Source organism: Scophthalmus maximus, chromosome 15, assembly GCF_022379125.1.
Source record: "Scophthalmus maximus strain ysfricsl-2021 chromosome 15, ASM2237912v1, whole genome shotgun sequence".
NCBI lineage: Eukaryota > Metazoa > Chordata > Actinopteri > Pleuronectiformes > Scophthalmidae > Scophthalmus > Scophthalmus maximus.
The window spans coordinates 5,479,350-5,493,291 of NC_061529.1; the positions used below are offsets into that span (position 1 = coordinate 5,479,350).

Consider the following 13,942-nt stretch of genomic DNA (forward strand, 5'->3'; position numbering starts at 1 on the left):
ACATACTGTGCTTTAGATTTGACCTTTACCAATGATAGTACATTGGCTAAATTGAGTGTATTACCAACATTGTTTATTTTGTAAACAGGTGTTGCTGAAGCAGTGTGAAGCGGAGGCCTCACATATGAACACACTGCTGAAGAGAGCAACAGAAATTCAGCTTGGTCCCAAAAACAAGACTCTGCTTTTACAACAGGCTCGTTCCCTCAGTGAGCAAGTGGACAAAGTAGAGGCTGGGCTCAAAAAGGAGTAAGAAATGATTGATCATATTTTATTTACTAATGATGAATTATGTTTGAAGAGAGTTCAGATTGTATTTGCAAATACTTTGCCTTAGTACTGTAAATAGGAAAATGTACACCCTAACACAGGCGTATTTGAAAGTCAGTTGGGAATATTTTTGTGTGATAGATTAACTGACAAGATCCCAGATGTAGTAAAACCAATTATCTGCATTTCCAAGGTTTATTTGCAACTATTACTTAGCCAATGTATAATTTAGACTCTTGTGCTCCAGCGTCAAGACCCTGGAGGAAATGAAGACTCAGTGGGATCAGTTTGGAGCTGGTTTTGAAACCTTTTCCTCGTGGATATCCGAAAAGGAAAAACAGCTGGATGTACTGAAATCTTCTACTTTACCTCTTGAGCAACAAATCAGCACAGTAAAGGTAGAGTATTATGTACTAATATAAAACTGCAACTCTCTTATGTCCTAATGGTAATCTTTGCAAATATTGGCCACAAAACAGGAACAGTACTGTAAAAATCAATATGGCCTTAAAGCAGTGACGCCTGCATCATCCCTCACTGGACAGTTTAAAAACAATGCAACTGCACTGTATGTCTGCATCTCCAGGCTGTTGGTTCTGAGCTTCAGGGACGAGCTGAGGTCCTTTCTCAGCTGGAGGCAGATTCCCAGGCACTGGCCCAGTTTGTGTCTTCGGGGGAGGCAGCTCGCGTCAAGGCTCGCCTGACCCAAATTGGCAGGTACTGGGAGGAGCTGAGGGAGAACGTACAGCAGCTTGATGGACAGCTGGAGGAAAGCTCCTCTCACCAGCAGAAGTTTGAAACAAGCCTTGAGAAGGTAAGTAGAGTGATAATTGATGCAGTATGGTATTTAGGAATGATAAGAACACACACGTGTGATCTTTATTTGTCTTCTAGGTGCAAGCATCTCTCGGTGAGCTACATGTGAAACTGGAGCAACCTATGAAATCCTGCACCTCCTCATCAGAGACTTACAAAGCTCTTCAAAACCACATGGTATTCAGTTATGTTTATTCTCTCTATTTTCTCTTCTAAGCTAACAATCATTTTCTACGCTCCCTTAATTTGATAATCAATTTACGTTAACAGTATTTGAAATTGAAGCTCAAAGCCTAATGCACTGCCAGTTGTACCTCTCTGTGCCAGTTCTCCGGCTCCCAGTTTATTCAGTGTGGGTCACTGTCTTTTCTTATTGTTTCCCCAGGATGTCTGTCAGAGTCTGGAGAGGCTGAAGGGAACCTTGCTGTCCCTGTCGGCTGGTGCTCGGCGACTCAGTGACAAAGAGCAGGCAGCGAGGACTGTGACAAGGCTAAACACCAGCTATGACCAAAACGTAAAGGTGGCAAAGGACAAACAGAGCACCCTCGAGAACTTGCTGTCTCTTTGGCAAAAGTAAGCGCAATTGAGCAGACAGGACACAATAATAAAAGCAGCGCCAATTTGACCAGTGGTTTTACCTGGTCTGAAATGGAAACATGAAATGAATGTTTAATCTTTGAGCTACCAGTGTTTCTATTGATGTTTTTCAGGTATGAAAAACAACGTTCGAACTTTGTTTCTTGCTTGGAGAGGAGTGAGCCTGCATCCAAACCGGAGAGTCAGTACCTGTCAGCGGACAAAGCCAAACTCCGCACAGAGCTACAGGACTTGCAGGTACAATCCATACACACAAACTCTCATTGCTTTACTAAATACATCACTAAAACCAAATCTTAACCATAAAATTAACCATCTATGAATATGAATGGATCAATCAATGGATCAGTGAGTGAATAAATGGATAAATATGTTTTTTTCTTTTTCTTGAAGGCCTTGCACTCTGAAGTCCTGTCCCTCGAGCCGGCTCATGCTGAATTGGTATCTCTGGGGACCTCATTGTATCTGACTGCACCTGATGAGAGAGTGAGGCAGCTGAAAGACGAGCTGGAGGCTCTGCAGGGGAGATTGCATGTTCAAAATGAGGCACTTCCTCAAAGGTACAATAAGATAGTTTATCGCAAAACTACTAATATCTTCACAGGTTAAACGTACAGTACATCTGCTGGTCCAGGGACATATATGAGGTTATATGAAGCATTAACATTTCAAGATCTACATATTTCATATGAGAAAAAATTGTTGCACTAGTGAAACTTAACATGACAACATATTTGCAGTAATATATGAATAAAGTATGTCAATGTTCTATTTAACAGGTTTTTATTTTTGTTATTCTGGATCACTTTCTTCTTGCTTTTGCTTGACAAGTTTGGCTGTATTTTTTGGCCACTTGTATGAATAAGAATTCCCACATCAGGGCACTTAAAAGGAAAACACATCTTTATAAACATCTAAATACCAATACTGACCCACTATGCTTCCATTTTGTCCCACAGAATGAAAGAGCTTCAGAACCACCTCTCCCTGGTGGAGCAGTTCGACCAGGCCCTGCTTAAATTCTCCCAGTGGAGTGAGACCATGCTCTCAAATCTGCACTCAACTTCTCAAATCAACATTAGCAACTTGCAATCTGCCGCTGCACAAGTAAAGGTGAGATTTATTGCTATCCATTTGTGCATGCGGAATCCTGCTTTTGCCTAAGTCTAAATAAACACCTGATCCTCTTGCGGTTGACAGGAGATCCAGGTGGCCTTACAGAAGCAGTCCAGCGTCCGACAGAGCTTGGAGCAGCAGACCGAGAAGCTCTGTCAGTTCTGTGAGCCTGGTGATGCACAGCTCCTACGCAGCAGAGCAGACAGCTGCCTGCAGCCCTACCTGGAGGCCCAGCATGTAGCTGAGCTCCAGTTAGATTGTGTGGAAAGGCTTGAGGCTTTTCTGCAGACCCACAGTGTGGCCGCAGGGATGTTGCGCGGCCTGAGACAGACTGTGGAGAGTGCTGGGAGCTGGGATCGTGGGAGAGTAGAGGAGCTGCAGCAGGAACTGGCCACAATTGTGCCAGATATTAACCAACTTGAGACTCTGGCCGTCAATCTCGACAGTAGTCTCTGCAAAAGCCATCTCCACATTGGTGCAGACGAGGGGTCTCGTAAGTCATGTCGTATGCTGGCTGATTCACTTAGTGCTGAGCTGGACACAGTGAGGAACCTACTTGGTACTAAACAGAGTGAAGCAGAGGCCCTTGGGGCTCTGTGGACTTCATTTAGACAACGGAAGGAACAGCTGCTGAAAGCTGTGGAGGACATTGAAGAAAAAGCAGACCACCAGAGCTTCAAAGAGCCAAGCCTGCATGCCCTGCAGCAGAGGTAAAGCAATATAATGGCAATAATATAATTCTCCATTTATCGTGGCTGTCGCAATTTTGGGCTTGCACCAAATGTGATGCAAGGATGCGCACAACTGCAACATATTGTCTGGTCTGTTTGTCAGGCTAAGATTCTTCAATCAGCTGGAGGATGAACTACAGTCTCACCATCATGAGGAGCAGTGGCTGAGGGACAAGGGCAACCAGCTGGCACAGAGAGATGCAGAGTTGGCCGGGGAGGTGCTGAGGGAAATCAGCCTGTTGGAGACCACGTGGGAGGACACCAAAAGGCTCATCACAGAGAGGTACTGAAAAGAACGGATAGTTTTTCATCACTTTTTAACACTCCAAAGAGCCTATTGGCATATTTAAAATATATATATATTTGATCTGTTATGCAGTGTCTTGTGTTTTATAGTTTGTTTACAAAAGAGCTTGTATTATAATTTACTGTACATCTCTCTTCCTTTGACAGGCAGGAGCAGTGCAATGTTCTTGTTGAGCTCATGAGAGACTACCAAATCTTGAAAACCTCCATCAACAGCATAATTGAGATCACCGAGCCTCTGATTGACATAAGCTCTGTTCTGAAGGACCATGAAGAAACCAAGAGGTCTCTAAGCAAGGTCAGAATACATTTAATGTATGAATTAAGTTTCACATTACATTTTTCCTTTTTGTATCATTTTGCTTCAATGGTGTCTTGTGTGTGCTCCATGTCTAGCATGAGGCAGCAAAGACAGAGATGACCGGCAAGCAACATGAACTGGACCAGTTTTCCTGCAAAGGAAAACAACTAGGGAATGAACTGAAGAATATCCCCGAGTGTGAATCCGAAATGTTGAAAAAGGATGTGGAGACGCTTGTGGATCAGTGGTTGGATGTAAGTCATACTACACTGTATGCCATAAAACGTTGGATGTCCTCACAAGTGGGAATGACCACACTTCTGTTCATACCACGGGGTCTTAAACATTTTGCAAATTTAGAATCAAAATGATGTTGACTGCAATTTACAATTTGTATACATGAAATGGTCTAAAAACATTAATAAATCAAATATTATCACATCATATTTTTGGCATTAGAAGTGCAACCTGAAACATTAAAGCTCTGTGCTAGACTTGCAACACATTAGTCAACTATTGTGACTTGTTCAATCCACTCCTCAGGTGTCTGAGAAAATAGATGAGAACATCGATCGCCTGAATCAGAGTTTAGCCGTGTGGGATGATGTGCGTAAAATCAGCGAGGACATCGAGACCTGGACAAGCAGCTGTGTGATTGAACTAAACGAAAGCCTGAACAATCTCAACGACAGTCAGAAGTTGTCGGAAAGGCTCTCGGTGTTACAGGTAGGATTTCTGATTCCGTATTAAAACTATTTATTTTACAACAGGTGCAGTTTTCCACATTGGATAATATACGTTAATTAAGAATTACATTAAACTCTGACATTCACTCAACACATGACTCCCTGATCACATAAACTGTGTTGCCATAACCACAGAGTGTAGTATCTTACAGATTACAAAGCAAACCCAACGAAAGGAAGTCAGAGGAGTGTAAGTCATGCTTTTCTCATTTGATACATCCACAGGCGGAAATGGGTGAGAGGGAGCAGAAACTTGAAACCCTGCAGAGCAAAGTGTCAGAGCTTAAGACGTGCAGTCAAGGTCAAGAGACTCCTGCCAAATTACAGGTACTAAATATGATCAGAATCATAGTATGTGTTTTTTTTCTGAATGATTATATTTTACAAATGATACAACAATTACACACAATTGACTGACATATATTAACCCCAACCCTACAGAAGTCGGGATCCCGTCTGCATAATGCATACGGGTCCCGAATAAACTTTAACTCTGCTTGCTTCAGGTGCTAGAAAATGACCTGCGGAAGAAAATCAGCAGTGTTCAGAAGCTACACGAGCAGGCCCGGGGAAACCTCATGGACTTCAGTTTCCAAAGGAAACAGCTGGAAGATTACATCTCACAGATGTCTGCATGGCTGAAAAGTATGGAGGATTCCCTGGTTTCCTCTCCTGCTGGATCCGATCCTGAGGACATCTGCAGAGTGAAGGTACATTGTTACTCACAAAAAGCACATCTTTTCCTATAAATATCAGTGATTAGAATGTAAGGAAGCAAATCGGCTTCTGTTTGTTTTGAAGGACCTTCAGAAAGAGCTGCAAAATCAGCAGGGAAGTATTGACTCCACCAGGGAGAGCCTCAACACCCTGTGTAGAAAATATCCCTCTGAGGAGCTGGCTGGTCTGGGCTCAGCACTCACCGATCTCATCAAGACTTATGAGTCTGTGAACCAGCTTTCTGCCAGGACGCTGGCATCGCTGCAGAACTGTCTTCAGCAGCAGTTCAATGGTGAGAAATCTGAAAAACATGAAGATGAACATGAACATGAAGAAAATGTGTAGCTTCACTAATTGGTTACTTGATGCAGTGGCTTACATACAACACTATTGTAATACTTCATTTCTGGTGTGTGAATTGTATTAAGTACATTCTAGATACTTCACAAGTAGCGTCTGACATTTTATTCCTTTTCCAACTTTTAAAAGGGATGACATGTATATTTGAGTGCCAATTTATATTTGCACTTGCAAGAAGAACACATTTTTCTTCTGTTTGAGTGTACAATACATTGTTTTTCTTTTTTTCCTTGCTCCTCAGACCTGGTTCAGGAGTTTCATCGCTGGCTTCTGGAACAGAGGGAGATAGTGAAAGAATGCTCTGACCGATCTGGAGACACTCAAATTGTGGAACGCAAACTCCAGAAACTAAAGGTAAAGCTCCAAAGCCTAAATGCTCCATTGTCACAGTTGGATTTAACAAAGTTATAGTCTTTGATGGGAAGGACAGTGGAATGAAAAAATAAACTTACGGTCCTGCTTAAAAAAATCTCATAGATGCCACCAATTGCAAATATAAAGCTTAAAGTGAATTGGGTTGTGTGTCAGGGCGCCATGGATCGTGTGGAGGAGGGTGAGGTACGTCTTACACAGGTCTGTGAGGAAGGAGAGAAGCTCCTACTCCATCTTCCCAAAGCCAGTGCTGGGCAGGTCCAGCAGCACCTTTCCTCCATCCAGCAGGACTGGGACAGCTTTGTGGAGCAGTGCAGACAAAACCAACAGATCCTGGAGGACAGTGCCTCCCTCATGAAGGGGTAAGACAACTACACAAGATAGTTCTGTAAAACTCTTTTTATTAAACCCCTCCATTTATGAATATATCTTTTTGAAAATTCCTTGTAGGTTTGAGGGGCGCCTCAAGAAACTCACGTGGTGGTTGGAACACATGGAAAAGAGGATGACCACGGATTCGATGGAAGCCAAGCAGCGTGGTCCTGAAAAGGCTGTGCTCGAGCAAGTGGAGGAATTTCAGCAGGAGGTGCTCAAAGAAAGGTGCTTCTTCTCTAAAATAGGCTTTTACTATCTTGAATCTAAGAACCTCTAATGATTTCCTTCATTCCTTCATCATAACACATGTTAAAATATTTTACTTCTTTCCATTCAGGGATTCATTTGAGCGCCTAGGTCAGGAGGGCCAGGCACTAAATGAAGGTGGACGAGGCGACGGTAGTGAGACGAGGGTGTCGGCTCAGCTGCAGTCACAGTACCAGGCCTTGTTGAGGCGTGTGAGAGAGAGGCTACGCAGCTGCCAGCTCACTTTACAGGAGCAACAGGCCTTTGAAGAGACACTGCTGACTACCTGGACCTGGCTTAGCGGAGTCCAGGAGCGCCTGGCTTCACTTAACAGCACAGTTGGCAATAAAGAGACTCTGGAGAAACGGCTCGGCCTCGTACAGGTCAGTGAATAAAGATCTGCTTTAAAAAGTACAGATTTTGGAATCCATTTCAACTGAATGCATTTTGAAACAATGAAATGTTTTTGTTCTATTTGCTGTAAAACATGTAGGATATCCTACTAATGAAAGGTGAAGGTGAGGTGAAGCTCAACATGACAGTAGGAAAAGGAGAACAGGTTCAGAAGCACAGCAGATTGGAGGGACAGGAGGCCATTTGTTCACAGCTACAAAGCCTGAAGGATGCCTGGGCCAATATGTTGATGACTTCAATGAGTTGCCACAGGTAGGAAACGTGTTCTCTTCTGCTGTCCGGTGTCGTTCTTCGCAGGGAGAACTGTCAGACTGGGTGGAAATTAACAATGACACCATAGGTCATCATGTTTTACCCAATTCTGCATTTTGTAATAGCATTTCATCAATGTTTGCAGTCGCCTGGAGTGGACCGTGGCCCAGTGGACCAGCTATCAGGAAAGTAAGAGCCAGCTGCAGCAGTGGATGGAGTCAGTGGAGCAGGAGTTGGGAATGACTCTGCCTCAGCAGCCTGGCCTCAAAGAGAAGTGCGCTTTGCTTGAGCGCCTCAGAGCCATCCAGGCTGACGTGGATGCTCACGCAGGAGCACTGTCACGCCTTTCAGACAAAGCAGTGGAGATGCATGAAAAAACTGGAGACCAGACCTTTGGACTAGAGTCGAGGGCAGAGCTCAATGCGCATTTTGCTGATATCGCAGCTGTTGTCAAGGTGATCTAGACACAGACATAGGTTGATAGTATTTGTAAAAATACCTGCTGAACTCTAGATGATTGAATAAGGAAAACAGGATCAGGCACAAAGAATCTGCAGATGAGAAACATTAAAGAACACAGGGCAGATAATCATGGGACCCTTTTCTGTGAAGGTGGAATAAGTTGCCCCAGCTTGTTTCCCAAATTGAGAGACAGTTTATATTAAGCAAGGGCCAGTATACTAATCTATTAAATAGTTAACTGTGTCACTCCAAAAAGTTGCAAACTCCCATTCCACCTAGTCTGGCAAGAAATTAGGCTAATGCAATTACTGTTTTTACACATTCATATTTACACAGTACCTCATTCATTTTTTAAAAATGTTTGTATTGAGTTTTTTTTTATTTCTTATTTCATTCATATCTAATACTTGGTGTTAACATTGTCTTTTTCGTCCCCAAAGGGTAAAGTACAGTCCATGCAAAACATTTTGTCTGAACATGAGCAATATCTTGATGCTGTGAGAGACTTCAATGACTGGCTGATCTCAGCGAAAGAAGAACTCCAGCGCTGGTCGGACCTGTCAGGAAACTCAGGCTCTATTAAAAGAAAGCTCTCCAGGGTGCAGGTGAGAAGCGTCAGGATGCTGTGCTTCAAACAAAAAATCTGTTTGTAGTTAGCTGTTGAGAGGTGGATGCCCCTCCAGTGTGGTTTGTATCATACCTACTGTGGGACTCTAAAATAAATGACCTGGGAGACTTTTAGTAGGTGTTTCAACCGGTTTAGCTGGCTCCTTTCAGTGGATTGTAGCTTGACTTAAGATCTTCTGGAATAATACGGCAGAGGTGATCATTAATGTTTCTCCTTCTAGGAGTTGCTTGACTCTAAGCAGCGAGGCAGAGAGAGGCTGAACCGGGTTCAAAGATGTGGGGCGGTGGCAAGAGATCACACTGGCTCAGGGGGCTATGAGGCTATGGAGCGAGAGGAAGCAGCCCTGTTGTCATCATGGGACCAGTGGGAACGTGGTGCGCTGCAGACACGGGCTAGTCTGGAGACTGCCCTCTCCCAGATGGCCAGCTCCGAACTAGAGTTCAACAGTCTGTCAGCACAGCTGGGGCAGGACCTGCATGACTTCGGCCGTCAGCTACAGCACTGGCATCTACGGCTGGCAAACAAAGAGGGAACAGATGATGGTGAAGGGGCTGTGAAACGTTGGCAGATAGCAAAAGTAGGTCTAAGCATATATTTGTTATAATTGTAAGCCACAATTATCTGGAAATGAGCAATTAAAGCAGTACTTTACGAGAACATATGAAATGCTAGTGTTAATGAATGTTTTGCGATTGTTCATCACTGTTTTTTTCCATCCAGGACACTTTAGAGGAACTCGTCAAAGCTGAGCCAGTGTCTGATAGTCTAAAGACTCAACTCAACGATCTCTGCCGATTCTCCAGAGACATGGGCAAGCAGTCTGAGAGAGTGTCAGGTCTTATCAAGGAATACAACAGGTGAGATCATTGTGAATATAGGTCATAGTATTAGTGGTTCTTCAAGGTATAGTGTTGGTAGATTTAGCGTTAAGATATTTTATATCTAATCAACAAAATGTTACTGTTCAGATCATTGTACAGGATATCACATGGCTGCAAACATGACAGTTGGATTGTGGCTGCAAAGCTTGTTGCATATCATACCTTGCTCCCATAGTTTCCTGTCTGCCTCTGTGCTACCCGCTTTCAATTAAAGGCAAAATACCTTTGTGAAAAAAAGGTTTTGTGGTACTGTGGCATTGAACCGCATTTTATTTTATTTACTTGTTTCTAGCCTGAGTCTCCAAGCATCCAGGGAGTGCCAGAACAAAGAGAAGTTGCTGGAACAAGGATTCCGCTCAGCCTTCAGAGAGTTCCAGCAGTGGTTGGTCTACGCCAAAATCAACACGGCCAAGTGCTTTGACGTACCTCAAAATCTAAACGAGGCCTCATCCAGCTTGCAGAAGATTCAGGTAAAGCACTCAAAGTCGAATGCCCTGAAAACAGAATTTGACTGTAAACAAATCCCCCAAAGCTGTACGGTTAAAGAGTTTAAGTTCACGCTTGACTTATCTCCTCTGCCTCTCATATCAGGAGTTTCTCAGTGACAGGGAGCCAGGTCAGTCAAAGCTGAATGCAGTGGTTGTGAACGGTGAGCTCATCTCTAGTGTCGCAGGAAAAGACAAAGTTGATGCCGTTCGGGCAAAGATGAACACTGCCAAAGAGGACTGGAAAAACATGATGTCAAACCTGCACAACAGAGAAGCAAATCTACAAGTAGGCATCATGGCATCCACACTATAAGAACCTGCAGTGTATTAATAGATTTAAAATCAGGGTGACATCTCAACAATCCCTTTACAGTTTAACGTCTTGTGTGTGTTTTCAGAACATTTTGTCTCAGATGAAGGATTTCGAGGCGTGTGCCGAGCCCCTTCAGGAGTGTCTGAATGCCACAGAGCTCGCTGTACAGGAGAGCAGCACCAGGCTTCATGATCTCACCGCCAAGAAGTCAGAGCTTCACAAGCTACAGGTAACGGTGTCCGAAATTCCACTGAGCTTTAAATGCTCCTCATGTGCGACCTGTCCCCTCCTGTCATTTGCAGAATCTCACCATTACACCTCTCGCGTGTAACATCATTTTAGCGTTGCTAAACAACAACTGCCGAGGAAGCACTGCCAAGAACTTCTGCTGACTGCCAGTAGCTTGCTGTTTAGATTGATGCCACCTTTCTGCTTTTCTTTGCTATTTTCATGTACTATCATAGAAATTAAATTTGTGCTTTATTCTTAAAAGTGTATTTTCGAACTGTCTGCCAGCTATTTCTGGAGGTTTTGATTGCACGTTATGACAACCGAGAGCTTTACCAACTGTAACACAGACCAAATATCTGATTCTCTTCTCTTTTGCCATGTTGCCATCTCTAACCACTCAGCCTGCATCTGACGTTAACTGTCTTATATCTGCGTGTCAGCTTGCATGCCTCTTTGACAACCTGCTTGTGCTCTTCCAGTCTGTGCTTGAGGAGTTAGCCTCTCACGAAGTTCAGCTGAACAGGCTGAAAGAGAAGGCCCAGCTGCTGTGGGATGAACACGCGGCCGGCAAGGGTTTTGTGCACCGTGTCTCGCAACTCTCTGCTCAGTACCTAGCTTTAACCAACCTGACCAAGGTACAGTAATGCCTATCTATCTGCCTGTGCACTGGGGCTTTCCTGGGGGTGGAGCGGGAGTGGAGACTGAGGCACTAGGCTGGATTGAGCTCTGACTTAACACTATTTTAAGATTGAAAAAAAAACAAAGGAACTAACTCACAACAATTAAAAACTAATTTCTTTCTTTTGTTACTGTAAGTCTTATACGCAGGATGAACAAGTTAATGTCCATTGTGTCTGTTGTACTAAATCCGTATCTGTCATCAAATACTCGGAATGTGCAATTTTCAGGTTGAGCCACTTCATCTCTAAAACCCATTGTGTTTTCGAATTGTGTCCTGCCTTGCATCTCTGCAGGAGAAGGCATCTCGGATCGATCGAATAGTCAATGAGCACCAGCTTTTTTCCCAAGGGTTGAAGGAGCTTCAGAACTGGGTGGTTGACACCAGCCACATGCTGCAGACGTATTGTGCCCCCACTGCGGACAAAAATGTTCTTGATAGCAGAATGATCAAGCTGGAGGTATAACAAGTGACTGGTAGTTTTCAAATTTTTTAGTTGTCAGTGTTAATAGGGTTGTAATAATTACACCAGTATGATTGTTGCCCCAGGCTTTGTTGACCGCTCGTCAGGAGAAGGAGATCCAGCTAAAGATGCTGATCACAAGAGGAGAGTCAGTTCAGAGGAACACGTCAGCTGAGGGAGTGCCTGTTGTCCAAAAACAAATACAGGAGCTAAAGGACTCCTGGGATGCTCTGCTCTCCACTTCTATTCAATGCAAAAGGTTTGTCTTCTACCACAAGTTACAGTATTACACCTAAAATGTGTTTCAAATATATATTTGGTAGCTTCATAGCTAAAGCAGGGTCCACAAAAAAAAACAACCAAACTGTTAACTATAAAAAATAGAAAGTGTTTTTTTTGGGTAGTGTATGCTATTCTTTATTTAATAGCATATCTGTATGCATTTCCTCCAACTTAGCTTTTTTTTTTTTTTTACCAGGTCTTGCATTGTAACCATTTCTACAACCTCCGTACCATTGTCTGATTTTTTTCACACTGTCACACTGCATTTTTAAAATTGACAGTCAGCTGGAGGGTTCCCTGTCTCAGTGGACCAGTTACCAGGAGGATGTACGACAGTTTGTGGCTTGGGTTGAACGTGTGGAGGAGAGTCTTGACCCCACTGATAAACAGTGTCCAGAGATGAGAGACAAAACTACTAATCTGAGCAAATCCAAGGTACTGCAATCTTCTGTCATATTTTTATACTATTAAGACTTAAATGTGAATAAGAAAATTAACTTGTACTCTAATAGTCTTTCAGATACTTGATATTTTCAATTTCAAAACCTAAAATTTACAACTGATAAAAATGAGCAGTCCAGGTTTTTCAAATCTTCAGGAAAACAGCCATTTAACCACAATAGGTATTCAGATGAATTGATGCACAGTTGATTGATCATGTTTCTTCCCTGTGGTTGCAGTTGCTGTATGAAGAAGTGCTGAGTCACGACACGCTCCTGGACACGATTACTGCAAAGAGTGCCAGCATCGCTGAGAACTATGTCACTCAGCTGGAGCTCCAAGATCTTCAAGAGCGCTATAACACCATCAAAGACAATGCAATGGTAACCAGCAGCAGAATGTGCCCAACGCTAGGCAGTTATTCGTATTTTAAATACATTTCTGTTTCAGTATTATGACAGTTTACATTTCTGAGGCTCTTTCAAAATTATTTATATGTTACGTATCCGCACAAAAAACTTAAATTAATCCAGTGATAACATTTTATTATATTATAAGGCTATGATCGATTGTCATATAATGAGGTTTATTGTAACTTATTGTCACACAGCTTGAAACACTTTGGGTGTGAAGATACCATAGCAGTAGCTGCATAACAATAGAAATGTCAAAGAAAAAGTGAGAAACAATTGTCTCTGTGTTCTCAGAGGGCAGTAGGCAAAGCAGAGGAACTGGTAAAATCCCACCAGGAGTATCAACGGGGCCTCCGTGCCTTCGAGGACTGGCTGGAACAGGAACAAGAGAAGCTTGGCTGCTACACGCAGCTGGAGGGTGATGTTGATATGCTGGAGGAGACTCTCCAAAAGCTGCAGGTGTGAAAATTATCAGAAATGTTGTTGTAAATAACACAAACATCAAATTGTTTTACTATTACTCATGCCGAGCTTGAAATGCTGTTCCACATAAGCAATATTTTTCCTTCTGAAACTACAGGAACTGCAGCTGCGCTGTACAGAGGGCCAGGCTTTGCTGAACACACTACTGGTCAGTCGAGAACTGGTCATTCCCCTGGGTATGCCTCAGATAGAGGACCGAGCACTGGAGACCCTGCAGCAGGAGTGGAGGCTGTACCAGGCCCGGCTCGCCGACACCCGGGCCCAGCTCAACAGCGCCCTGGCTAAACTGCGGCAGATGGAGCAGAAGTTCCAGCGTCTGGACAGTTGGTTAAAGGTCATGGAAACCAAAGCACAACTACGTAGCAATCGGCGTTCGGACCTCGCCACTAAAGATGCTCAACTCCAGCTAATAAAGGTTGGTGTTGTATGCTCAGACGGTGTGTACAAGAAAATATTTTTCATCACCATTGTGTTCATCTTCATCATAGTGTGTAAGTTTTCAGTGCCGTTTCCCACAGTTTTCAAGTAGCTTGCATGAAACTTTTCATTTTAAGGAAAA

The 13,942-nt window shown here is 43.3% G+C and overlaps 1 protein-coding gene across 11 annotated transcripts in view; it reads left to right on the top strand.

The window, feature by feature from the left end:
- syne1b (spectrin repeat containing, nuclear envelope 1b) overlaps nt 1-13,942 on the top strand; it is a 71,444-nt gene that overhangs the window by 22,038 nt on the left and 35,464 nt on the right. For 10 of the 11 annotated variants that reach the window (XM_047327184.1, XM_035611346.2, XM_047327178.1 and 7 more), the window contains 35 exons: nt 89-249; nt 518-668; nt 857-1,084; nt 1,165-1,263; nt 1,472-1,659; nt 1,797-1,920; nt 2,077-2,243; nt 2,643-2,796; nt 2,884-3,509; nt 3,634-3,813; nt 3,984-4,134; nt 4,233-4,391; nt 4,681-4,863; nt 5,109-5,210; nt 5,390-5,593; nt 5,685-5,892; nt 6,202-6,314; nt 6,489-6,694; nt 6,783-6,932; nt 7,045-7,336; nt 7,447-7,619; nt 7,765-8,074; nt 8,522-8,686; nt 8,930-9,286; nt 9,430-9,566; nt 9,883-10,060; nt 10,182-10,364; nt 10,477-10,620; nt 11,102-11,257; nt 11,597-11,761; nt 11,851-12,023; nt 12,328-12,481; nt 12,727-12,870; nt 13,195-13,359; nt 13,481-13,798. In XM_047327184.1, coding sequence (XP_047183140.1) covers nt 89-249; nt 518-668; nt 857-1,084; nt 1,165-1,263; nt 1,472-1,659; nt 1,797-1,920; nt 2,077-2,243; nt 2,643-2,796; nt 2,884-3,509; nt 3,634-3,813; nt 3,984-4,134; nt 4,233-4,391; nt 4,681-4,863; nt 5,109-5,210; nt 5,390-5,593; nt 5,685-5,892; nt 6,202-6,314; nt 6,489-6,694; nt 6,783-6,932; nt 7,045-7,336; nt 7,447-7,619; nt 7,765-8,074; nt 8,522-8,686; nt 8,930-9,286; nt 9,430-9,566; nt 9,883-10,060; nt 10,182-10,364; nt 10,477-10,620; nt 11,102-11,257; nt 11,597-11,761; nt 11,851-12,023; nt 12,328-12,481; nt 12,727-12,870; nt 13,195-13,359; nt 13,481-13,798 — 6,768 coding nt within the window. The remainder of the gene's footprint in view (nt 1-88; nt 250-517; nt 669-856; nt 1,085-1,164; nt 1,264-1,471; nt 1,660-1,796; nt 1,921-2,076; nt 2,244-2,642; nt 2,797-2,883; nt 3,510-3,633; nt 3,814-3,983; nt 4,135-4,232; nt 4,392-4,680; nt 4,864-5,108; nt 5,211-5,389; nt 5,594-5,684; nt 5,893-6,201; nt 6,315-6,488; nt 6,695-6,782; nt 6,933-7,044; nt 7,337-7,446; nt 7,620-7,764; nt 8,075-8,521; nt 8,687-8,929; nt 9,287-9,429; nt 9,567-9,882; nt 10,061-10,181; nt 10,365-10,476; nt 10,621-11,101; nt 11,258-11,596; nt 11,762-11,850; nt 12,024-12,327; nt 12,482-12,726; nt 12,871-13,194; nt 13,360-13,480; nt 13,799-13,942) is intronic. The other variant, XM_047327183.1, reaches the window with a different exon arrangement.